This window comes from Moschus berezovskii, chromosome 5 (assembly GCF_049115385.1).
Source record: "Moschus berezovskii isolate FMDL1 chromosome 5, NW_MosBer_1.0, whole genome shotgun sequence".
Taxonomy (NCBI): Eukaryota; Metazoa; Chordata; class Mammalia; order Artiodactyla; family Moschidae; genus Moschus; species Moschus berezovskii.
This window is the reverse complement of record NC_142464.1, coordinates 74,850,606-74,877,603: the sequence shown is the minus strand read 5'-3', so window position 1 is coordinate 74,877,603 and position 26,998 is coordinate 74,850,606. Positions and strand designations below refer to the sequence as shown.

The 26,998-nt window shown below is 40.4% G+C and overlaps 1 protein-coding gene across 1 annotated transcript in view; it reads right to left on the bottom strand.

The window, feature by feature from the left end:
- GABRB1 (gamma-aminobutyric acid type A receptor subunit beta1) overlaps positions 1-26,782 on the bottom strand; it is a 499,524-nt gene extending 472,742 nt beyond the window's left edge. Inside the window, exons 1-3 of the mRNA XM_055434502.2 lie at positions 26,641-26,782; positions 26,370-26,461; positions 25,874-25,941 (exon numbers count right to left, since the gene is read on the bottom strand). Of these exons, the coding sequence (XP_055290477.1) occupies positions 25,874-25,941; positions 26,370-26,461; positions 26,641-26,720 (240 nt within the window). The 5' untranslated portion in view covers positions 26,721-26,782. The remainder of the gene's footprint in view (positions 1-25,873; positions 25,942-26,369; positions 26,462-26,640) is intronic.
- Positions 26,783-26,998: the final 216 nt, after the last annotated feature.

The window sequence follows — 26,998 nt, the reverse complement described above, 5'->3', positions numbered from 1 at the left end:
AAAGTTAATTACTGAAAAAAAAAATGAAGCTCCTTTTGAATGGCTTTTTAGACATCATACCTCCAAGGCAGGCATTATCTATCAAGTCCCATCAAGTCCTTCAGTACAACACCCACTTCTATTAAAGAAGGTACAATAAACAATTTATGCCTAATGATTACACGAGAAAAGAAGTACACCTGAAAGAACTCAACTGATTTTCTCAAGATTACATGGAAGGAACAGGACAGCAAGAAACAGAAGCCAGTCTCCAGACTGTGGTCTAGTACCTTTTCCACTGAATTACCTAGATTCTTACTTTATACCCACATTCTGTAGGTCTTCCCTGCCTTGTCTTTCAAGTTTTCAAGAGGAGGACTGCCTAAAACTGTTACAGAGCTTCATAACAATGCACTCAGAAAACATTTATAAGCATGAATGACAGGAAAAAAGTGGTAAACAAGAGGTCAACTTTATTTTCTCAAAAATACGGAGGAAATAATTTTTTATTATTTCAGTATCATTTTATTACACCACAGGCCATTGGGCTTGTTTTCCCATCAATCTTAGATTAGGCCAATTACTCTGCTAAAGGAATTAATAAGGGATAGAAAAATATATATGTGAAATGTGATACCGGCACTCAGAATGCTCAGAGTTTCGGTAAAAAGACAAGACCAATGCGCATGAAACAATCAGTGAACTGTACGAGAATAAATTCCATAGAGTCTCAGAGGGGAATTCACTTTAGGTCAGCCTTCTCAGTTGTGTTCTGACTCTAGGGCTCTGAGAGAGATGCTGTGAGACTCAGCTTAGATTTCACATCCCTTTCAGGGCTGAAACACTCACTCCTCCAGCTTGCAGGAGTGGCGGCTGATGTTCTTAGCTGAGTCCCTCTTCAGCAGTCTCCCAGCTGGAGACTGGCCCTTCTCACGGTCAGTCACATCTCTTTTTCACGGACAGCCCATATCATATGACTGGTTGATGTTGGAGTGGTTGGTTGGGGGTAGGATATGAAGACCCAGGCCACATACCTCAATTCTAGATCATTCTGAAGGATAATTCTAGCCTCCAAGTTCGCCTTAGGGTTAGTTACCCATTTGTAGCAATGACATCTTCATTCAATTCAAGGTTTCACCTCTCCCTTTGATCAATGCTACTGCCCTCACTCCCCAACAGAAGTTGTTTCTGGGAGCACTCTTCAATACATCCCATAAACTGAAATTTCTATTTCCTTGTTTCAGGAGAACCCAACCTGCACCAGGGTGATGTTCTACTCCTCTCATTCTTCTTGTTCTCATATTCAAATTTCTTCTGATTTCCACCAGAGTTAACTGCTCCCTCTAAACTCACCCTGGTCCCAAATTTTCTCTGCCTCCCCTTCTTTTGCCTTCTCTCGACATCTCAATTTAGTTCAGTTTATATACGAAAGTGTTCTGTCTAGCTCTCTCATTTGCCTCCCTTGATTTATCTTAACATTTTGCATCTTCCTGTCCACATGTGTCTCCCCTAATGAATGATGCAAGCTGTTTTATCCTAAACACTTTGTCAAATAGAGTCTGTCTGGCTAGGAGACTCAGCACTCAGGAACAAACGTGGCACAGGGCAGCTGCTATGTTTCCACCAGGATAGCTAATTTTAATCACATGGTATTTAAGTCCACTGAATGCGTTGGAAGCTAATCCATAAAGGGACAAATACACTGACAGGAAGATTCATAATGCTATGATAAAGTCAGAGAAGAGAGTGAGAGAACTGAGCTGAACATGAGAAAGCACAGAATACAATCAGAAGGATCAGCAGAACCAGCAAGAGGCCAGGGACAGGGTTCGTGCCTCTGATGAGTTCAAAGCACTCATTGGTTCAGAATTCCTCTGCTTCACCACCTCTGGTACTTTTTTAAGTACCAGATCACAGCACAAACTGGGTCTTAAGGCCGTGCCGTGCCCTGCTAAGTCGCTTCAGTTGTATCCAACCCTATGGACTATAACACACCAGGCTCCTCTGTCCATGGGATTCTCTAGGCAAGAATACTGGAGTGGGTTGCCATGCCCTCCTCCAGGGGATCTTCCTGACCCAGGGATCAAACCCATGTCTCTTATGTCTCTTGCATTGGCAGGTGAGTTCTTTACCACTAACACCACCTGGGAAGCCCCTGAGTCTTAAGGCATATTGTGGGAATGGAAGCTCTATGCTTCTGAGAATTATGCAAAACAACTTTAATTGGTGGTCCATATGTTTTGAATGAATTGTGCATATGCTACAGGGTTTGAATTGCTGGATAGCCCCTCTCCCTAACCCTTCAGCCCTACATCCGAATAGGCACATCCATATTCACCATAAGTCTGCAGCCTTCGTGGGAGTTCAGGTAAGAAGCTGGAAGAGGAAACAATGATCATGCTTTACTGCTGCTGCTGCTGCTGCTAAGTCACTTCAGTCATGTCCGACTCTGTGTGACCCCACAGACGGAAGCCCACCAGGTTCCCCTGTCCCTGGGATTCTCCAGGCAAGAACACTGGAGTGGGTTGCCATTTCCTTCTCCAATGTGTGAAAGTGAAAAGTGAAAGTGAAGTCGCTCAGTCGTGTCCGACCCTTAGCGACCCCACGGACTGCAGCCTACCAGGCTCCTCCATCCATGGGATTTTCTAGGCAAGAGTACTGGAGTGGCTTGCCATTGCCTTCTCCGCATGCTTTACTAGCACGCTCTTATTCTTCTTTGCCCTTAATTCAAGTCTTCCCATATTCCCTCCCCATAGTGGCATGGTTTCCATATCATTTCTGTGAAAAGAAGGGGCCTCAGGTTTATTCAGCACCCACTAGATACCAGGTTTTCTGCTTCCCATATGGTGGTTTTAATGACATTTTCTGTATAGCTAGACGTCAGCTGGCATCCTTTGAGAATGAAATCAATTAACCCAAGCCCTTTATCCTTGTACTATTCAAAGTCCAATGTTTTCCCTGGGTTTTCTGTACATGTGCAGGTACATTTTCATGGTCACCTCTGGCTCAGATCTCATTTCCTCTGAACTCTTATCATCATGCTGCTGTTAAGTACCTGGCTGTTCTCTTCCCTGTACTCCATGATGACCCAGATGCAGAACTCAGCACTATAAAATCCTCCAACAAAATATTTCTACAAATAATAGGATTTTTTGTAAAAAGTGAAGCAGCAATGTTTTCTATCAAAATAATGAAAAATAGTATAATATAGAATAATAAAATCTCTGTTTTTGAGTCCCTCAGCCGTTCTAACACTGGGAATTATTAGCTAAGATCAACTTTTTGTCTAGTTTCTCAGCATTTTTGGTTCCGGTCTTCCTCTTCATCCTAGTCCTCTAGCATCTATTCTGTCCTCAACTCTCCTTGTATTACTTATTACTCCAAGAATTTTAGCTCTTTATCCCTTCTTGAATCAGACATCTGATATATTCCTAAAAGTCATTAATATTTCCCCTAAACAAAGAGCCAGTTATTCTGGGTCTTATCCTTTAGCATCACAGAGTAATTGGTGTTAGCCGCTCAGTCATGTCCAACTCTGTGTGATCCCATGGACTGTAGCCCACCAGGCTCCTCTGTCCATGGAATTCTCCAGGCAAGAATACTGGAGTGGGTTGCCATTCCCTTCTCCAGAGAATCTTCCCAACCCAGGGATTGAACCCGGGTCTCCTGCATTGCAGGTAGATTCTGTATGATCTGAGCCACCCGGGAGTAATTGGTAGAGCCTTTAAAATCCCAATCTCTCTTCTCCTACTCCCCTCTGTTCTCAGCAAGTGCAAAGGGCAGCCCAAAGATTTATTTTCCTACCAACATAAACTATGTCTCCCTGCTTGAGAAAGAAGGTGACTTACAGGTGTGAATGCTTTTTTTTTCTTGATCCAACATCAGAGATAAGGATATTAACAGAGACCATTCATACCAGGGCCTGCCAAGTAATGACACAGCCCTTTCCCACCATGCTGCTTTTCCAGAACAGATGGGGGCCAGAGGAGTCTCTGCTGCTGCTAAGTCGCTTCAGTCGTGTCCGACTCTGTGCGACCCCATAGACGGCAGCCTACCAGCTCCCCCGTCCCTGGGATTCCCCAGGCTCTATTCACTGCTAAATTAAGGAAATATGGGGTAAAAAAGGATAGAAGGGAAGAAAAGGTAGAAGAAGAAAGAGGAATTATCAATGATCTTGAAATTGAATTTGTGATGGAAATGTTAAAATTTTTTAAATGTATAGTAAGAAGCAGAGAATGTGAGGAGTCAGGAGACAGAATGGTACATTTGCTGTTAATTTGCTTCTCAACATAAAGGAGCCAATTTGGGGAAAAACAGTCTTTATCCCAGTGGTATTCTACTTTTGGCAAGGCATTTCCAAAGCAGCTTTCCAACAATGAGGACAGGCAAGTATCTCTAGATTCTTCTTGAAATTAAATTTCATCAAAATTATTCTTTGCTTCCCTGAACTTTTTTTCATTGGCCTTTATTTTTCCCTTTGTATCTGAATTTCCATAACAAACAAACTTCTTAGGGCTTTTTAATTAGCATCTTTTTAAAAATACATATATTTACTGACTAACATGAATCTTTCTTTTCTACAAAATCTCCAATAAAATCAGAAGTTAAAGGGATTGAGAAGTTACAAAACAATGTATTGGTCTGATGATTTCAATTATGAAAGCCATTCTGAAATTATGTATTTTCAGATCTCAGTAAATGCCACAATTCAGTTCAGTTCAGTTCAGTCGCTCAGTCATGTCCGACTCTTTGCAACCCCATGAATCACAGCACGCCAGGCCTCCCTGTCCATCACCAACTCCCGGAGTTCACCCAAACTCATGTCCATCGAGTCGGTGATGCCATCCAGCCATCTCATTCTCTGTCTTCCCCTTCTCCTCCTGCCCCCAATCCCTCCCAGCATCAGAGTCTATTCCAGTAAGTATTACAACTTTTCTTGAAGCCCACTTTGTGTTGCACTCACCCCTCTACGTCCAGAATTTAGTCTTATCCTTAAACCAAAGATAATATAAAGTTCTGATTTGACCTGACCTGTGTGTGGCTGAGCCTGTGTGGGACCCAGTCTTAAGTGACAGCACAAAGACAGTTAACTGCTTAACTCCCCACTGAGACGTAAAAGCAGATTATTCTTTACCCGTGAAAAAAATGAAAGTCACCCAGTCATGTCCAAGTCTTTGTGACCCCATGGACTGTAGCCCACCAGGCTCCTCTGTTCATGGGATTTCCCAGGCAAGAATCCTGGAGTGGGTAGCCATTCCTTTCTCCAGGGGCTCTTCCTAACCCATTGATCAAACCCTGTCTCCTGCATTGCAGGCAGATTCTTATACCGTCTGAGCTACCAGGGAAGCCCAGGGACAAATAAATGCAGCAAGATCTATATTAGTGATCAGCAGTACCATGCCTTATGTAGTACACACCAAAAAAAAAAAAAAATCAAAGCCTGTAATGGCTTTAGCAGAATTTAGTGGTCTCTTAGCCTCACTTTGCATTTTTTGAAATACAGCAAGATAGTTTATCTCAAGCAAGTTGCTTCTTCCTAAACTATGTCCCATGAATGTCTTCTACTTTATAAATATACTGTCCTTCAGCAGTAAATCCTTTGTTTTATATTTCTATAGAAGCAAGCTAAGTGATTGTTATTTTGCCATCATTCCAACCAAGCCAGAAGAAACGGAGGTTTAAAATTTTTTAATACATGCCTTTAATTTTTTTAAATAAAGTTTTTAAATGTTTTTCCTTCAGGAAACAGAAAAAATGAAAAATCTCTCCTGTAAGCGATGTGATAATAATAACTTGCTATTTTAACCTCAAGATGCCATCTGCATTTCATAATGTAATTCCCCAGTTCTGAAAGGACAGTGATGAAATGATGTGACCTTTACACATTCCTGTTTGATTTCTCTCTCAGTGTTCAGTCGGAAAAATAAGAAAAGCTAAATATACCTGAGCCTCTTCTGTCATTTCTACTCAGAAATGGGTTGTCTAATTAGCTTCCCTTCTCTCCCCACCAAGAAACAACTGGTATGCTTCCCCCTTCTTGTGGTTGATGCCTGCCCCCGTTAGAAAATTCTGAAGTGGAGGACAATTCTTTCTTTTCGCTGGCAGGAAATCTTGTAAATTGAAAAATAACAGATTTCATATTTTCTGAGTCTTTGTCTTGGACTCCGACAAACAAATCCCCTCTGCAAGCAAACCTGACAGGAAAAATGCTGTGTTGCCTGTTTTATGGACCATGACAAGGAGAGCAATGGAGGGAGAAACAAGAACCTGGGCTCCCACCAAACAACCCTCTCCTCTGGTGAGAGTCATTTTTTTTCTTTCATCTTCCATCACAAAAAAATGAAGAGGTAAAGTCCTGTCCAGGGAAGTAATTCCACAGAACTGGAGCAAGAATACCAACTACCCCTCATGCTCTTCCTTGTTTTGAGGCCTGAAATTCAATTCTTTATGGTGGTATTCTTCCCAAAAGAAATAGATGTCTCTTAACAGCACAATTCAGACCAGAGTAAACTCTGAAATGGAAAGAAATGATTACTGGATAAAATAACAAGGGGAGGACTTCCCTGGGGATCCAGTGGTTAAGACTCCAGGCTTCCACTGCAGGGGGTGCAGGTTCCAACCCTGGTTGGGGACCGACTAATAAGATCCCACTTGCCAAAAAGTAAAAAAAAAAAAAAAAAAAGATAAGGGGAGTGTGATATTACAATTTATAGTAAGAAATATATACTTGGTCCTCCTATTCCCCAACCCCTCAACTTTTATCAAACAACTCATAAAAAAAAAATTCTTCAAATTTCTAAGTGAAGAGTGAAAATGTTAGTCACTCAGTCATATCCCACGCTTTGTGACCACATGGACTGTAGTCCATTAGGCTCCTCTATCCATGGAATTCTCTAGGCAAGAATATTGGAGTGGGTTGCCATTACCTTCTCCAGGGGATATTCCCAACCCAGGAATCAAACCTGGATCCCCTGCTTTGTAAGCAGATTGTTTACCATCTGAGCCATCAGGAGAGCCAAGGTGGGCAGGGGGAGGACAATGTCTTTTGTTATGTTAATGAGATGATTTTGGGGAAGTGTCTAAAGATGGGGACTGATGGCCAGCACAGCCAACTGAGTAGCTAGAGGACTGGAACTTCTAGTCCCCTCCCCTGACCTCCAGGGAGAGGAGAGGGGCTGGAGATTGAGTTCAATCTACAACAGCCAATGATTTAATCAATCCTGCCTATGTAATGAAGCTTCCATAAAGATCCAAGAGGAAAGGGATTCAAACCTTCCCAGTTGGTGAACACTTGGAAATAGGGGAGAGGGGTGGACCTGGAGAGAGTGTGGACGATCTGTGGCCACTCCCCACACCTTGCCACATACGTGTCTCCGATCTGGTTGCTCCTGAGTTATATCCTTGAATAATAATTGGTGCTCTAGTCAGTAAAATGTTTCTTTGAGTTCTGTGAGCGGCTCTAACAAAATATAATCAAACCCAAGATGGAGATTGTGGGAACCTCTGATTTACAGCCAGTCAGTCATGAGTACAGGTAACAACTTGGTCTTGCTTGGCATCTAAAGTGAGGAAGGGGCCATCTTATAGACTTGAACACTTAACCTGTGGAATCTGATGCTGTCTCTGGATAAACAGTGTCAGAATTGAGTTGTGTTGTAGCACACTCAGCTGGTGTCCAGAATATTGCTTGTTGTATGTGTTGGGGAGCCTCCCAGTCCCCTCCCCCCATACACACACATTGGAATTAAGTCCCAGGACCCAAAAGAGGGGGTTAGATGTGTGGTTCTTAAACAGGCTTGATCTCTAAAAACAACTCTAAAACAAATCAGTTTTCCTGGTCTCAATTCTTTATCTGACCCCATGGACTGTAGCCTGCCAGGCTCCTCTGTCCAAGGGATTCTACAGGCAAGAATACTGAAGTGGGCTGCCATTCCCTTCTTCAGGGATCTTCCCTACTCAGAGATCAAACCTGGATCTCCTGCATTGCAGGAAGATTCTTTACCATCTGAGCCACCAAGGAAGTCCCATCTGTGAAACAGAGATATTAGATATTCCTATCCCAGGTGGCTCTTGTAAAAACTGATGTCAAGTATTTATTTTGGAACCTGATACATAATACATTTCATTATATTTTAATAACTGTTTCTATTCTTGACATTAAGGGAATTTTTTCCTGTACAAAGTACAGAAGTATACACAGACTTGAATTGAATGCATTACATTTAAATTCATTTCAACATAATTTTGCACAGCCTATCCCACGCAAAAGGCACTTATCAGGCAAAGTCTTCAAGACACTCCCAATACAGAACACCCTTGGCATTTGAGCATTTAATGTCTCCTGAATCTCCTCTTCACTAACCACCATGAAGGTTAGTGACATGCCAAATTTTTCTGAGATATAAGTGTGAGTAGGATAAGGTCAATGCACGCACTCAGTCACTTCAGTCGTGTCCAACTCTTTGCGACCCCACAGAATAGCCCTCCAGGCTCCTCTGTCCATGGGATTCTCCAGGCAAGAATACCGGAGTGGGTTGTCATGCCCTCCACCAGGGGATCTTCTTAACCCAGGAATCAAACACGAGTCTCCTGTGTCTTCTACATTGGCAGGCGGAATTTTTACCAAGGGGAAGCCCAGTATAAGGTCAATAAGTTAGTTGCTCCAGGAAGAGTCACTGAATTAATGATAGCCCAGTCAAGTGCCCCGTCACTATCTCTAAGTGTATGGTTGTAGTCTTCTTCTTGAATTATAATACTTTGCGTGTTAAGTTGCTTCAGTCTTGTCCGACTCTGCCACCCCATGACTGTAGCCTACTAGGCTCCTCTGTCCATGGGATTTTCCAGAAAGAGTACTGGAGTGGGTTGCCATTCCCTTCTCCAAGGAATCTTCCTGACCCAGGGATCAAACCCAGGTATTCTGCATTGCAGGCTTTACCATCTGAGCCACCAGGGAAGCCGGTGATCAAAATGTGGGGATTTTTGAAGATCTTAGAATAGATTGTTACTATCAAGTAAAAGTCTTAGAAGTTCAAATCCCTCAATTGGGAAGGGTCTTAGTGAAGCATTATTTCTCTGGTCACCCTCTTGCCTTTGGATAGAACAGCTCTATAAGCCAACTAGGACAGATATAATTATCTTTTCTTGTTCTGAAGCTTTCTAAGGATGGACACTTCCCAGATACTCTCAATAGCTGCTTCCAGCATCTTCTCACTCATTGCAGTCAAGATGTTCTTCCTTATGTTCAATTTAAACTTTGCTTCTTTCTTCAAGTTAAGAGTTTCTCAGAAGAGGCATAAAATACATGCTCCCTTCTTATTTTCAAAGAGCACCTAACACAGCACTTTAAGTAATATCTTGCATGCAAATAGGTTGAATGTGATTTAAATCAGTTAACAGATCAAATGCTTTTGTAAACCTTAAGACATTAATCAAGCTATTCCTTAACCTTTACAAAGTTTAACTCTGGACTAAATAATATTAATTGCTGGTACATTTCATCCTAGGACCCATTTTGTCAAGTATTAATGCCTCCTAATCTTCAAAACTTCTCTAGTTTAAATGTTATCAGAAATAACAGTGTTTTATGATCTAATTGATTTAGTGACCTAACTATGACACATAGACCCTGAAGTCAGTCTATCCGGGTGCAAATCACGGTTCTATCATTTACTAGTTGTACAACTTTGGGCAAGTTTTTTTTTTTTTTTAACTTTTCTATCTATGCCTCAGTTTATCTGTAAAATTGAGATAAAAATGATACATCCCTCATATGGCTGCATTATAGATTAAGTGGGTTAATATTTGTAAAATGCTTAGTGTGGTACCTGCTTTGTAGAAGTACTCAGTAAGTATTATTATTTTTACTAAGACTCCAAGATGATTTTCTAGGCCTTAAGATTCACATCTGATTAGTCTTGGTAATACTGTCTTTACAAACTTCTTTGTACTATTTTCCCTATGTGGAATATCCATCACCTTCTTACCTAGATTATTCTCCTCTTGAACATGTCAGCTTGGTAGTACTTTCTCTGTGATGTCATAAGTTAACATCTCATCATTAGGGCCCTTTTTTTAGTGTTAATTGTGGTCAATAATGACCCTAGGAAGATTGTTATCTTTTAATAACCTCCTCTTTCAATGATATTCTTGGCTGTTCCTTGAATGAATCAAGTAAATCCTACAATTTTCAATAACACTTCCCAATTCCTAGCAAATCTCTTTGCCCTTATAATACTCTCGATAAACAAAGGTGAGCTGATAGATGATATTTTTATCTGCTTGATTATCTCAAACTTTAGTATAAAAACTCTCATTAGGTTATCTACTCTACCTTACATCCATTGTTGAAGTTCATATAAGGTGCTCATAACAGTGACTGGTACATAATATGTGTTCAATGAAGGAAGGGGAAGGAGAAGAGGAGAGGGAGGAAAAGGAAAACGAGAAAGAAGAAAATGACTGATATTTTCCCCAGATCAGACAACATATTATCTCATTAAGCCTTCAATGACTTAAGAAGAAAATATAATTTATCCCCATTTTAAAGATGAAGAAATTCAGGTTTTGAGTAGCATGGGGTGATCACAAATCCTGGCTTTCCCAAGACAGCGTCAGTTTACACTTCTTGATCCAGGTATTATTAATAGTTCTCCTTTTCATTCTCAATGGTTCATGTTTGGACAATCAATTATATGATTATTCTAGAGTTAAAAATATGAAGGTAACAGGGCCTGTAAGTGCAGGGGCTGCAATTAAAATAACATCAACTCCAGAACCCTCATTCTCTCGGCTAAGCCCATGGAAAACCACATAACCCATTTCTTTCACAGACCAGGAAGTAACACAAAATGTGAAAGTTAGAGAGGAATGTGGGACCATACACAGGTTGAAATTTTAAAACGTGAGAGGGCTGAGAGTGAGCACCAAGAGAAAATGATCAGGAGGAAAGGTGTGAGAAACTCTTTCCATTTTTTTTTTTCTGTCAGGTGTCACAGAAGAGTTTCACAATTAGAAGTAGTACTGTGAATTTCAACTGCCTGATGAAAATCCCAGCATTGAACAAAAATATCATTGTATTTGATTATGCAAGATGTGAATTAATGTTATTCCTGATATCCTAGCATTAAAGCAGGAGAAATCTATTACCAGCCTAAGAGATAACAGTAAAACAATAAAAACACCAGTATTTAACATTCATAGTAGTTTACAGTTTTACATCACATATACAGAGCACATATTTGTATGTGATTTAATCTCTTTTGATTCTTCTGCTCCCTGAAAGAAGTAGAATAGACACTATTATTTCCATTTTACATGGAACTGAGAATCAAAGGGCTTAAGTAAGTCGTGAGATTCATACTTGAGAGTATAAATTAGAATACAATCTCATCCTGACATTTTAAAGTTATTTAAGTTATTTAAATATAACTTGACAGAAGCATATTCAAGGGGAATGTACTTAAGGAGAAAAGCCAAAATTGTGTACACCAGATGGGGAGTGTCTGGACTTAAAAAATTGCCAGTGTGCTGCCCACTAGACACTGATTTTAACTATGCAATTCATCAGGTTATTAAAATTGCGAGATATTATTGCCACCTGGGCCCGTCAGCACAGATACTATGCCTTCAGATAATGGAAGTGAATTTGTTGATTTCAGATCTTGGGCTACAGAATGTCGAGTATCACTGTCAGATAAAGCACAATTCTTTCTGAGTGTGGAACGGAGGGCACAAACGCTGGGTCAGCACGTCTCGCTCTGCAACTGTGTTGAACTCTTTTGTGTTGGCTCCCAAAGTAAGGAAACTGCTGATTCTGGGAAAGAATGAAGTAAGTTCTGCTTCCTCACTTTCCCCCTATTCTTTTCTAGTCTTTCTCTTAAGCAAACCTGCTCCGTCATTCGGTCATTCATTCACACGTTGGTGCAAATACAAGAAATAAAACCTAGCATGATTAGTGCCTCTCTGGGAGTTATTTGGCTTTCACCAGGAATCAAAACAGAGGATCTCAAGATCTGATGACAGTATTTCAAGCAGGTAGATTCTGAAACCACCTTCCATAGGCGTTCCCTACCCAACTACTGAAAAGTGTCCCACATTTCACTCAAAACTAAACCTCCGCTCAGTAAGATTGAATAGTATTAAAAAAGAATAGTGGTATTGCTTGGTTTGAGGTTGGGCTCACATATCTTTGTCCATTCTGCAGAAGCCAAAGCACAAATCCTTCAAAATGTGGGAAAGCTCTATGGAAATGAGGCAAAAAAGATCTTCAAAACCCAGATAATCACGATGGTGTGATCACTCCCCTAGAGCCAGACATCCTGGAATGTGAAGTCAAGTGTGCCTTAGGAAGCATCACTACAAACAAAGCTAGTGGAGGTGATGGAATTCCAGTTGAGCTATTTTCAAATCCTAAAAGATGATGCTGTGAAAGTGCTATACTCAATATGCCAGCAAATTTGGAAAACTCAGCAGTGGCCACAGGACTGGAAAAGGTCAGTTTTCATTCCAGTCCCAAAGAAAGGCAATGCCAAAGAATGCTCAAACTACTGCACAATTACACTCATGTCACACACTAGCAAAATAAAGTTCAAAATTCTCCAAGCCAGGCTTCAGCAATCCGTTAACTGTGAACTTCCAGATGTACAAGTTGGTTTTAGAAAAGGCAGAGGAACCAGAAATCAAATTGCCAACATCCGTTGGATCATCAAAAAAGCAAGAGAGTTCCAGAAAAACATCTATTTCTGCTTCATTGACTATGCCAAAGCCTTTGACTGTATGGATCACAATAAACTGTGGAACATTCTTCAAAAGATGGGACTATCAGAACACCTGACCTGCCTCTTGAGAAACCTGTATGCAGGTCAGGAAGCAGCAGTTAGAACTGGACATGGAACAACACACTGGTTCCAAATAGGAAAAGGAGTACCTCAAGGCTGTATATTGTCATCCTGCTTATTTAACTTATACACAGAGTACAACATGAGAAATGCTGGGCTGGATGAACAACAAGCTGGAATCAAGTTTGCCGGGAGAAATATCAATAACCTCAGATATGCAGATAATACCACCCTTATGGCAGAAAGTGAAGAACTAAAGAGCCTCTTGATGAAAGTGCAAGAGGAGAGTGAAAAAGTTGGCTTAAAGCTCAACATTCAGAAAACTAAGATCATGGCATCTGGTCCCATCACTTCATGGGAAATAGATGGGGAAATAGTGGCTGACTTTATTTTTTTGGACTCCAAAATCACTGCAGATGGTGACTACATCCATGAAATTAAAAGATGCATATTCCTTGGAAGGAAAGTTATGACCAAACTAGACAGCATATTAAAAAGCAGAGACATTACTTTGCCAACCAAGATCCATCTAGTCAAGGCTATTGTTTTTCCAGTAGTCATGTGTTGATATGAGAGTTGGACTGTAAAGAAAGCTGAGCACTGAAGAATTGATGCATTTGAACTGTGGTGTTGGAGAAGACTCTTGAGAGTCCCTTAGACTGCAAGGAGATCCAACCAGTCCATCGTAAAGGAGATCATCCTGAGTTCTCATTGGAAGGACTGATGTTGAAGCTGAAACTCCAATACTTTGGCCACCTGATGCGAAGAGTTGACTCCTTGGAAAAGACCCTGATGCTGCAAAAGATTGAGAGCAGGAGGAGAAGGGGACGACAGAGGATGAGATGGTTGGATGGCATCACCGACTTAATGGACATGAGTTTGGGTAGACTCCTGGAGTTGGTGATGGACAGGGAGGCCTGGCGTGCTACAGTCCATGGGGTCGCAAAGAGTCGGACAGGACTGAGCAACTAAACTGAAATTGAATGAGGCAAAACTATAATTCACCATGTTATGCTCATGTCCTGTGACAGGGATTTTGAACACAGTAAGGCATATATCTGTAATATCTCAAAAGTCTTTCCCTTCCACAATTTCAGAGAACCAGATTATGAAGTTCTCTTCACACTTCACGATAGCACAGCTTGTAGGGATGTTTCCCAAAGTAGGGTAGACCTGGATTTAAGAGAGATGCACGAATAACCCACCAAAAACTGGATATGACTTTCTAGTTTTGTGAGTACCTTTCACTCTTCAAACTTTTCATCCTGTCCTCTTCCTTCTGTTTCCAACTTTGAAACGTCTGAAAATCAGTTCCCACCACATTTAGCCAAAAGTTTTCAGTTGACCAACATGAATCTTCATAATGAATCTTCTTTGTCTCATCAGCCTCAACTCCAGTCAGTTTGAACTGGGATTTTCGTTCTCGAGATTGTTCTTCCGGGATGTGCTGAAGTGTGTGTGTGTGTGTGTGTGTGTGTGTTGCAGGTGGGGGTGAGCAGAGAAGTGATGTCAGTGGGAAAAAAATCTCATCTCCATTTAATGTGGTAGTTGATTTAACACATTTACTGGTTATGACAAATGACTGTGTGGGTGTGGAAGTTTCAGGCAAAAGTTGATGTTTCAAAGCAAACATTCATGTTTAGGGTAAGGATACATTTACAGAAGATATGAATAGATAAAGTAGATATAATAGATATTGTATGCTTCCATAATAAATATATATTTCTGAATTAGGTATATCATTTACTTTATATTTTCAAATTTGATTAAGTTCCTTAGCTATCATTTAAAATTTAACTTGGCTCCTCCAAAATCACCCCCAATGCCTGAGAAAACCTTTTTCATATGCTTCCTTTTATGTTTTACTTTTCTTCTATTTAAATGCTATTCACTTTGTAGTCATCAATCCAGTTATTCTTTGTAATTTCTTAAATGTTTCCAGAAATATTAAAAGTCCAGGTACCAACATACAGATTACATTTTGAAAAATGAAATGAATTCACTAATTTTTAAAGACAATGAATACTTAAGTTTGTATACATATATATGCATATATATGTATTTTGAGATTTGTCATGAAATGATTTTGTGTCTCTAAAACTGGCTGTGCCAAAAGATTAAGTTGTTTCTATGGAAATGGTTCATGATTCACGATCAACATAAAAGAAAATTACATATGAAAGTATATGGTAGACCTGACAGAGAAACTATTAATTTCTGAATTAGAAATTTTAAATGCCATTATTACTAACACTTTTTATGTCTAGAAAAATTCTTTTATAAGCCTAATAAATGTTATTAAGTCTCTGTAATATGCTAAGATCTACATACAGAGCATAAAGAGTATAATCCTAAACTTCCTGTAGCTAACATAGTGCTGGGGGTAGGAGGTGGAAGACAAGGCTAATAAAAACTTTATATGAACTGAAGGAAAACCATTATGTTATATTGGGTCTTTTGTCTTTTCAGAGTCTCAGATATTTCAGAGGTTTGCTTCTATGCCCTAGACATTCTTCCTCCAGCAGATTCCTCTTCCGTGTGGCTACAGACAAGACTGTAGTAGAAAGATGATTTCTTGTGGATTTTGAAGTAGATCTAGATGCATTTGGGTGGAAAGAGATTATAGGTGGGAGAAGGGAGAAATGATGGCTTCTGACATGAGAAAATGTTCTAGGCACAGGTAGGATTTCAAATAAATGTCATTGAACTGTTTCTATGGAAACCACAAAAGGGTTTCTCTTGACTAGAGAATTGAATATCATTCTCTTGAAAATAATAGATCAAAAGAAAAAAAAAAAACTTCGCATGAGTCACAGACGGTTAGAGTAGGCAGAGATCCTTAACTTTCAACAAATCTATTCCTCAACCTTCAGGAAGTTTCCCAAATAAACCTTCTCATTCAAACAGAATTCTCTCTTAGTAACTTCCCTGATGAATCCATTCAGCAACCAGAACAAGACTCCAGGACTCTTAAATTTCTGGTTGCATCCCAAGGACCTTAACCCATACTCTATCCACTGCGGTAGGGATTGCTAACAGCTACCTTTTGTCTTAAGACCTTAACCCATACTCTATCCACTGCGGTAGAGATTGCTAACAGCTACCTTCTGTCTGAACCCTCTTCTGTTTAAGTCTATTTCTCTATCTGCTTCTCTGCCTTCTTTCTCTGAACTCAAAGACACAATCTATGAATACGCCTTTGCTTAAATAGATATCCACCTGCCAGGAGATCATTTGTGGGGATAGGGCTCTGTTGAAACCTTGTTTCAACAAGGTTGTTTAAAATCAACCCCACCAAACCATTCAAATGTTTCTGCTCTTCTGTAAAGCTCCCGGGAGTCACTTTTGAGTTTTCTGGCAGCGAAGCTTCACTTCTGCTGGCCCCACTTGTAATGTCTATTATACCCTGTCTCATTTCAGTGCCAAATGCACTTTCTACAAGAACTCACACTGCTTTCATGTGATTTCCCATGGAAACACAGTGTTCCAGAAGGACTCTGAATCATTCTAGGGACTCGATGGAGAAGACAGCAGATGCTGTGTAAGTGAGTTCCGCACAAATCTTTTTTCCCCCCACCTATCAGTTCAGTTCAGTTCAGTCGCTCAATCGTGTCCGACTCTTTGCGACCCCATGAATCACAGCACGCCAGGCCTCCCTGTTCTATAGGGTTTTATAAAAGTAAACGAAACAGCATACAAAGGTCACTTCTCTAGGGCATTTTGAAAAGTAAGTTCTCAATCTTATCAGGGTCTGGGCCTCCTAGATAAAGAACAATGTTGCTACAGATTAAAGTTGACTGCACTGAACATTCTGTCTTTGGCCAGCACCCTTTCTGCAAATCACTAACCAGGTCTTTTCAGCCACCACATGTATGGGCTCAGAATTTTTCCACGTAGAACTTGTTTATTTGTGAACTGAACTGGAAGGGTCACCAAGAAACTCGTTTTTTTCAGGATAGGCCAACCTCCAAAATATTCTACCTCTATATTTCCACAAAAGGGACTTCCCAGGTGGCTCAGTAGTAAAGAAGCAGACTGCCATGGAAGCAGATGTAGCAGACTCAAGTTTGATCTCTGGGTTGGGAAGATCCCCTGGAAACGGAATTGCAACCCACTCCAATATTCTTGCCTGAGAAATTCCAAGGACAGCGGAGCCTGGAGCCTGGCGGGCTATAGTCCATGAAGTTGCAAAGAGGGAGACACGACTTAGTGACTGAGCACATCCCCACAGTATCTTGTAACAACATGCTCTGATATCTTTTCTAAAAGAATCTGTAAAGACATCTACTGTAGTGGTGAACAAGATGGCTGGTACTTCCTTTCCTGTTTCCCTCCCTGAGCAGATGGTGCCATATGTGCCCATCATTCAATATGGAAGCCATAGGGCATCTTAGGCTCACTGCCTCTCTAATTTCCAGTATCTAACCAGTCACAAAATCCCTCTGATTGCCTTCTGTTTGAATCTTTTTTTCTCTTCCTTTCCATTCCTAAAGCTACTGTTCTACTTGGGGAATTTATCATCTCATATGAAGTTTAAAACACCTTCTAATGCTTCTTAACTAGAAATGTTTGCCCCTGTTTTAGCCTTTTCTACTCTCCATGAAGCCATCAGAATGATCTGTCTGAAAAATAAAATGTAGCTACCTGTTAAAATCTGTAGCAGGTTTTCTCTGTTTCAGAATTAGGACTCATTTCCTTAAAGCACACATTCCATCATTTCTTTGTTTCTCTGCCTCTCTAACTCTGTCTCTTTCTCTCTCTCTTTGTGTTTTTAAAGTGAAAATGTAAAACGTGTAAAAGTTTTAAACAATTCAAAGGGACATATAAAGAACACTAAGTATCCCTCCAAGTCACACTGCTAGTGCTGGTTCCACTTCCAAGAGGCAGTCACTGTTACTCATCTGAGCATTCTTCCAGAAGTGGTCAGTGCATATACTATACACACATACACACGTTTCTAAAGAGGCTTCTTTTTACATAAGTGAGAACATTCAATAACAGTGTCCTACATCTTGCTTTGAGCATCCTGTTTTATCTCTTGACAATCTTCCCTCTGCCCTTTAAGTTCTCACAATAGTGAATGACCTGTAGTCCCCAGAACACTCCATGCGGTTTGCAGGCACACTTGCCAATGCTTATGCCCTTCCTTTTGCTTGGAAAGTATTTCTTCTCATTTGCAGCCTACACAGGGTGCTCACTACTAGTCCTCTTTAGGATTCACCCCAAGTATTAACCCTTCACCATTCCTTAGAAACTACTTCTCCATGCTTCCATAGGACACGGACATGCACATCTCTGTCACAGCCCCTACCACATTGTTTTAAAATCACTATTTCTGCATTCTTCTCTACACTATAAAATATTTGAAGATATGGAACACCTCTTAGTCATTTTTCCATTCCTAATACCGAGTTCATTACACGATAAAAGACTATTCATTATGTGCTGAACTAAAACAGCCCACAATCAAGGTAACTATGAGTGTTTAAAAATCTTCCAAAAAGGGAAAAAAAAGCTACTTCAAGTATAGAGATCTTAGTTTGTTTTTTAAAGACTATAAACTCCACAAAGACAGAGACCTTATCTGCTTTAATCACTAAAATGGTTGAATGCGTGCTTTTGGGAAAAGGCCTTTAATCTTAAATATGCAAAACAATGACAGTTTTATTGGGATTGTAAGAGACAAAATACACTCAGCACTTAATGGAGGTGTAGAAGAAAAAAAAAAACTATTAGCAGAAAAACAGAAGAATATGAGGATTTTAAGAAGGCGATACTGAGTTCACTAAAGAAAACCTATTCATCTTTCACTCATCTTATGACCAGTTTTTTTTTTCCTAAGTTATCACCACTGATAGGAATTAATTTAAAACCTTTCTTGAGCATTTCTGTCAAGTGCTAAGTAATAGATTGTTTTATGCTACTGACTATAACTTCTTTCAACAACCAGAAGTCAAGAGACTTCATGAAATGCATGATCTTCTGAAAACAGAAGTATTCTAAAATGCAAAAAGTCAATCCTGCTATTATGAAAAATAGGATTCAGTGTTTTGAAAAAGTTCATGGGGAAATTGTATTAACATTTAATCAACTGCAAGGGTATAGCATTTATCTTTCCACTATCCTCAAGTATGATAATGGTCATTTGAGTTGTTAAAACTCAAATCAATTAAAAACATTTAATATCATTTTTCTTTTGACATGTTTTACCTTCCCTGATAATGCAAGATTTGATTCATGTGTGTTTTGAGAGTGCTATCAAGAACTTAGGGTGTCTGCCATGACAAAAACACCAAATAGTTATAGAATTAATACTAAACGATGTTCAGCTCAGGTGACATCTTGGCTTCACCTCTTGCTCCCAGATCACCTGATGGAAAGATTTTAGGTGATTTGGGTAAATCCTTTGGGATACCCAGATCTTGGTAAGTAAAGCTCTCCTTCTGTTTCACATTGTGCTGAAACATTTGTTAGTTTGGCAACAGTTGAGCAAAGTTCCCCATATGAATACAATGGAGGGCACTGGATGGAAACACTTCAAATATACTCTTGGCTCCAAAGTGCAATACAATATAAACCCAGCATCATTCAAATCTCATTTTGAATACCACTGAATCAACATTTCTTGTTGTTGTCTTTAGGAATGTGTTTAACTAGGAAAGAATGGATGATTATGTCATGACCAATTAAAATGGTAATCCAAGGGGCCCCAGATTGCACACAATCCTTACAGCAATGTTCCCAGGAGACACCTGGAGTTTGCACTCAGTGGAATTCAATAAATGCTTGTTGACTGACAGACACATCTAACAGAAGAAAAAAATGGAATAAGATGAAATCTAACAGGAGAATACAGTGGAGAGGAAGAATTTGCATTTTGACAGAGTCTAAGTTTCTACGGCAGATATTTGAACTGGAAAAGATTTAGTAACTGGGTCATTTACCTTCATTTCACAGAAGAAAAACTTGAGAATTGGAGAAGTCAAGGGACTTACTCAAAGTCCCAAAGCTAAATACCAGCAATGTTTTCTGACTTGCCTCACAAATAGGAGCCAGGTTCTGGAATCAGGCTGCCTATGTTCCTGGCTCTACCAGTGACTAGATCTGTAACTTCTGAGTTATTAAAATTATTTAACCTCTTTCAACCTAACTTTCTCCCTCTCTCAACCTCAGTTTCTCCATCTCGAATGGGGGATGGTAACTACAGAGCCTTCAACAGACACGAGTTTGAGCAAACTCTAGGAGACAGTGAAGGACAGGGAAGTCTGACATGCCGCAGTCCATGGGGTCACAAAGAATTGAACATGACTTAGCGACCGAACAACAAACAACAAAATGAGTTACTAATAAGAGGATTTGACAACCATGTCTTCTACATAGGATATTCAACAAATGGCATTCAACAAACACCACTATTTATTTTCATCGTACTACACACTTGAATTCCTAGTCTGACTATGTAACCCTCCGTTCTGTTTCGTAGCTCAGTCGTGTCCGACTCTTTCAGACCCCATGGACTGTAGCCTACCAGGCTTCTCAGTCCATGGGATTCTCCAGGCAAGAATACTGGAGTGGGTTACCGTTTCCTTCTCCAGGGTATCTTCCCGACCCAGGGATCGAACCCAGATCTCCCGCATTGGAGGCAGATGCTTTAACCTCTGAGCCACGAGGGAAGCCCTATGTAACCCTAGGAATATAGTATTTCAAATGTAACTTCAAACTTAAAAAAATCTGGATAGGTTTGCTTTAATGTGGCTTAGAGAATAAAAAGATCTGTTATTTCCAAACAGAACGGTAAAGGGAAGTTTTTCCTCTTTGAACGTCTCTAAATGGTACAATATTGTAACCCAGCACCTAAAAGTGAGACCTCGTTAATAAGAGAAAAACATGTTTATATCTTTAACTGCTGATATCTGTACATGCCTTTAAATAGTACTGACCTATTTACTCTATTTGCAAAGGAATTCTGTTATAACCTCAGAAAATTTACGACAGCAGCAAGAGTATGTTTAAGCTATTTTATAAAGCTATTGCAGGCTCTTAGTGGGGGGGGGAAACCCAGTTTGCAATGTTCTTTATTCTGAAAAAGAAGAGTCATTGGTGCTCTGGAAAGTCGCAGGATAGTGTTGTGCAAGTTGCTCTGCTTGGTAACATTTTCATAGCCATCATTTAAGGTTGGATGACTCATAAGTACTGACACGGGAGGACTGCATATCAGTTTTAAGTCGAGCCCTACCAACAAGGCTCTTGTCTTTATCCTGTTCCTTATTATCAATTACTACACTAAGTTTTGCTTTTGTGCACAGCTACCTGTTTGACTACCCAGAAATTAATTTGAAACTTAATTTGAAACCTTGGAAAAATAACATCCTTAGAGAAATTTAAGAGAAAAAAAAAAGGTTCATTTCTTAATAATGCTAAGCCTTGGAATAATGTACTGCAATCTTGCTTCTCAAAGTGCTGTCTGAAAGTGAAAGTGAAGTTGCTCAGTCGTGTCCAACTCTTGCAACCCCATGGGCTATAGTCTACCACGCTCCTCCATCCATGGGATTTTCCAGGCAAGAGTACTGGAATGGGTTGCCACTTTCTTCTCCAGATGATCTTCCCAATCCAGGGATCAAACCCAGGTCTCCCGCATTGTAGGCAGACGCTTTTACTGTCTGAGGCACCAGGGAAATCCTGGTGCTATCTATGTATCAGCAATTGACAGCATCTGGGAATTGTTAACAATGTAGATATCAGACCTCACCCCAGACCTCTGAATAAGAAACTGCATTTTAACATTTTCAGATCCCAGAGTGGTTCAGATAAACATTAAAGAATGAGAAGCACTGGCTTAGAGAAACGGGGGAGGGAGATTTCTGATAGGTGGTTACTGTTTGATGTCATCAGGAGGGTGGTAACTAGACATTCAGTTCAGTTCAGTCGCTCATTCGTGTCGACTCTTTGCGACCCCATGAATCACAGCACGCCAGGCCTCCCTGTCCATCACCAACTCCCGGAGTTCACTCAAACTCAGGTCCATCGAGTCAGTGATGCCATCAAGCCATCTCATTCTCTGTCGTCCCCGTCTCCTCCCACTCCCAATCCCTCCCAGCATCAGACTCTTTTCCAGTGAGTCAGCTCGTCCCATGAGGTGGCCAAAGTATTGGAGTTTCAGCTTCAGCATCAGTCCTTCCAATGAACACCCAGGATTGATCTCCTTTAGAACTAGACATTACTGAGACATAAATGAAGTGTATACTAGAAACGTCTGGAATCAACTATTAAAATAACAGTGGGATTTAACAATAGAGTGTATTTCATAAATAAGATTTGTTTTTCTCTGGGGTATTATTTAGACAATTAAACCCATTTTAGTTTTTTGAGGAGATATTCTTGATGTCAGTTTTAACGCCTATAAGAGCATTCACTGTGGTATCTACGTATGTATGAAGGAAGGAAACAATGAACACACGATAGGTATCCAATCCTGGGAACAGCTTGGGTTGAGACCTACATTGGATTAGGGCTCAATAGATGTCAAATCTTCTGGGGGTGGCCACTCTCAGACCACCATGTCTTTCGATGGGAGACAGAGAGTTGCATGGATGAAGCTCCTCTTTGATGATTAGGAGCTACCTCTTTAATAAGAAGGAACAGCTAGTCATTGGAATCAAATACAAGGGTTCAACCTTTTGTTACAGGTATTTAATATCATGTTCCTTCCAATCAATTGCTCTAAAACTAGCTTATTATTATCTGTGTTTTATTGGACAGATGTTAGTGATTACTTCAAGGCAGTTTCTGAGGGCTACTGTCTCTTTTTGTTCCAACCGCTCTTTATTTCTCTTTGATCAGCCACTTGTGTATATGTTTGTGTATGTGTGTAGGTATACAATTTCACAGAAATTGTTAAAAAAAAAAAGGTTTGAGAGATTTAATTTAAAACACATGGAAATCGGTAGCTTTTTAAAGATGACTGTTTGGAAAATAACAGCATTGTAGTTGCTATCACAAGCACAATCTATCCCATGATGCCAAAAGAAAAAAGTCCTTCCTGATTTAATCAATAATATTTTTGCCTGAAAAGAAAAGTCTTGCTCTCAAGTATAGATTTTTTCCCTGCATCAGAATTATTCTTCAGAGGTTTTCCATTCACTGTTCAAAACCAACAATTCTTGATTATACAGATTCTTGACTAACAGAGCTGTCTCTCTCTTTTTTAAATTTAGGAAAAATATTTTTAAATCCTGAAGGACATGAATCAAAAATACTCCTGATGTGACGTTAGTCTTTAATAAAACAGACAATGTTAGAAATCAATCTGGAATTATATTTCACTTAGCATAGCATATGAAAAGAATAAAAGTTAAAAGAACCTAGTTTTCAAAACAGAACGTAGTTTTCAAAAGCACTAATGTAATATACAGTTATGTCATTTTCCCAGTTGTGGAAATGGGGGGGTAATAATGGTAATGAATAAAAAATATAAAAATGAGTAATGTTTTAGCAATGAATTTTAATCTGAATTTTCTTTAAAACTATTTTTATTATATGCAATATCCATTCTTATTTGTTGTTAATTTTGTTGAAAATTCCCTATTAAATAATCTCAGAAGTTATTGCCTATCAGGGTTCTGAAACATGCTCAATATAAAAGCAATGTCTTATTTCTCATTGACTTTTCAACTCTACTGTCTTGTCTAAAAATCAAAGCACATCATAGACAGTGCTCTTAATCAGGGATAAATATCCAGATTGTGTTTCTATAGAACGCTTGATCCTAAACTCCTCCTTATTTCCTTTTTTTTTTTTTTTGAGCTATTTGCAATCTATGCATTTCAATGCTTTGTCATTGATGACAGAAGAAAAATTAAGTAAATGAAGGTTTATTTTTCTCTGTTCAGTGGTTTCTATTTTGCTATCATGTCTCTAACACCATTGTGGAAAGGTAATGGGTAATTTGGTAGTATGTATTTTTTAAGGGTTTATCTGTTGGGTGAATATTTTAAAAAAATCAAGTACATACACACATGGTACAGTGAATAAATAGATTTTCTTAAAATATCATTCCATAATAAAGAGCTAATTCCAATGGTAAAGCAATTAAATTCAATATTTTTTTTTCCTGAGCCTCTATATAAATTCCACTGAACAACTGATTATACAGACCTTTTTTGTTATGGTGGTTATTTTGGTTAAATAGCAACTTCCTATTCAGTTCAGTTTTATGTTTTTAAACTGCAAAGTTGTTTATAAACATAGTTAACAAAATTACACATTTTAAAAATTCTGAAAAGCATAGTACTCTGAAAAGCAGACCACTAGCAAAGACATTGTTTGCCTTTTGAGCTTTCCCAATCTTCTCCTATTTTATAAATTATCTATGTGGGTACTTACAAGGTGCCAAATAAATGACTGAAAAGGAAAATATTTTCATCATTTATCTACCCAATACAAACAGCTTGTTAAACTAATTCATTGCCTAATTTATCCAGTCACAATGACATGGATTGGGTATGGTTTGTATGTGTGCCCATGTTATTACATTCCCCAGTGTCTGTAAATAGTTCATTTGGGGTGCTTTGTAGCTGGGACATGTATATGAGAGAATATTATAAATGAGTCTATTAAAAACCTTTTCCAAGTCAGAGAATATTCATTGTGCATTGATATTTCACAACTGTTTTTCTAATACCACCATCAGATCAAAATACTGTTTAAAATAAGCTACTTAAAGCAGGGGAAGGTACAAAATGTAATAGTCACACTTTTTAATCTACTCCAACTCAATGTTTTAAATATATGTATTTCTTCCCTGACATATCCTAAAAAAAGAAATTCTTAAGCCTTAACATGCTAAAATAAAATGACATAAAATAAAATAGTAATGAAATGAAATGAACTGACAATTCATTTAGCCTATCACTCTACAGACTTTACAGCTACACAGTGATAAAATTCCCAAAAGCTTTAGTCTTTAAATTAATTCTATCTAAATTTCCACTGCCACAATACATTTTTTTTTCCCCGTAAGTGGAATGAAAATAGCATTTTTCTCAGGTAGATCTAGCTGTTCGCTGGGTGGTTTGTTCTAGAAAAGCAACAGGCTTTTCCCCCTGCCTTATAAGAAGCAACAGAAACTCTTAACTAGAAAACTGCTACCCCACAGTGGTTGGAAACAGCCAATAGAGCAAGAGACACTATGATTTCAATCGAGGTTGAAACAGCTTCAGAAGGAAGGAGGCGATATGAAATAAAAGAATGTTAACTCTTCGCAATGAAAAGAATGCGCTATGTTCACTACGCGTTACTATCGCCCTCTCCCTTGCTCTCCCTTTTCCACCGTAACTAATCATCAGGCTTTCCTCCGCATGCTTCGGTGTCTAAGGCAAAACAAAGCAATAACTCGAACCGTCTGGTTTCAACTTAAACTCGCAAGATGCAGCAAGACAAATTCATCAACCCCCACGTGGGAACAATGCAAGCCTCTCCCCAGAAGCGGGCTTGAGTACTTTCGTATTAACTAGCCAGCAGGGACCGTGGTCTCAGCCTGTTGCTCCTGCCACTCCGTGTGCTAGGGCCTGGAAAGGGAGAGGACATTAGGAAGCCTCATGTTTGTGCTCGGGTGCTTGGTGGCGGGCCCTGGGTGGGTCTGGCTTGTCCGCTGCGGGGTTCGCGACTGGCAAGGAGGTGGCCGCGGACCACGGTGCGGGGGCCCGCGGGTGCAGGCCACCCGGCCGCCGGCAGATGGTGCCCTGAGCCTCGCAACACCCAAGGAAACCCTGCGAAAGTACCGCTGACTCCGCCCCACCCGCTCCGCAGGCGCCACAGTCACCCGTCCTTCCCCAAATAGTGCCGAGCACGTTTCCTCCTGAACACCGCAGTAGCCCGTGTGTGTGTTGAAAATACAAACCAGGGCCAGCAGGGCGTGTGTGCCAGAGTAGGGAGCGCGCTTGGAGCGGGATCCCTGGGCCGGGGCGAGGTGACCGCCAACCAAAGGCAGAGGGCACGGGGACCGGTCCATTTCGCATCTGCGTAAGCGCGGCCGCCGGGCCAGTAGCGAGGCCACTCACCATGTTCACTTCGGAGACCATGTCTATGCTGGCGACATCGATCCTCATCCCGACGTCCACGGGGGGCCCTGCGGGGGACAGGGACACATTGTGGACATAATCTCAGAGCGGCCACAGGCTGGGGAGAGGCAGAGGGCTTCCCTGCGCTTACTACATCCTGAATGGGTTCCCACCACCCCCATCCCTCCACCCCGTCGCAGGGGACAGCCTGAGAGAACAGGTGTGGGCACACGCATGATGCAGTGACTATGCAGAGGGTGTATCGAGCCGCGGAAGGTCGGCTCCGCCTGGGGTTCATCCATCTGAGCCTAGGGGTCCGGCGTGTGTGTGAATTTGAGTGTGTGTGTGCGCGCGCGCGTTTGGCCAGAGCATAGGGCGTAGTGCACGCTTACGAAAATGACACGCTTCTCCTTCTAATTTTTTTTGACATTTATCTTCGACAGGAAAGGAGAACTAGATATGGGTTACAGGTTGAAAAAGAAAGATGAAGCATTACCTCCAAAGTCCGGCCGCAAGCGAATGTCATATCCTTTGAGCAATCTGTCCACTGTCTCTTTCACGTATGACATGTTGCTGGGCTCGTTGGCGCTGAAGGGAAGAAGTAGGGACCGGATTCAGAATGAGCACAAACTGCGAGCAGACATAAAAATAGACAGGCACACCTACCCCCCCCCCCCCCAAATAACGAGCTACACGATCCAGCAAGCATGTAAAAAGAAAACACCTAGGGAAAAAAAAAAAAGAGACATTCAACAACAGCTGCTCACCTGTGTGCACAACAGACCATGGCAATCATCACAGGGAAAGAGAGAAGCCCCAAACTCTCTCGATTTTGTACTGTCCACATTACTAACTCTGATTAAAGAATTGTCTTTTCTGCGAAGATTCAAGGAATGCAACTTAGTCGGCGGCAGGGCAGTAATTCCCGAATGGACCTGCGCATGCGCAGAGGGTGCTCACTACCAAAAGACACCTTGTGCCTTGCAAACAATATTCCTAGTGGAACAGGCAACAGATTTCAATTCCTTTAAAGTTCCTGTTTGTGGTTCTCCGCGTTCTCCGATAGTAAAAGATATCCTGCTGTTTCTTTGCTTCGGATCCGACGTGCATATGAATATGAATCTC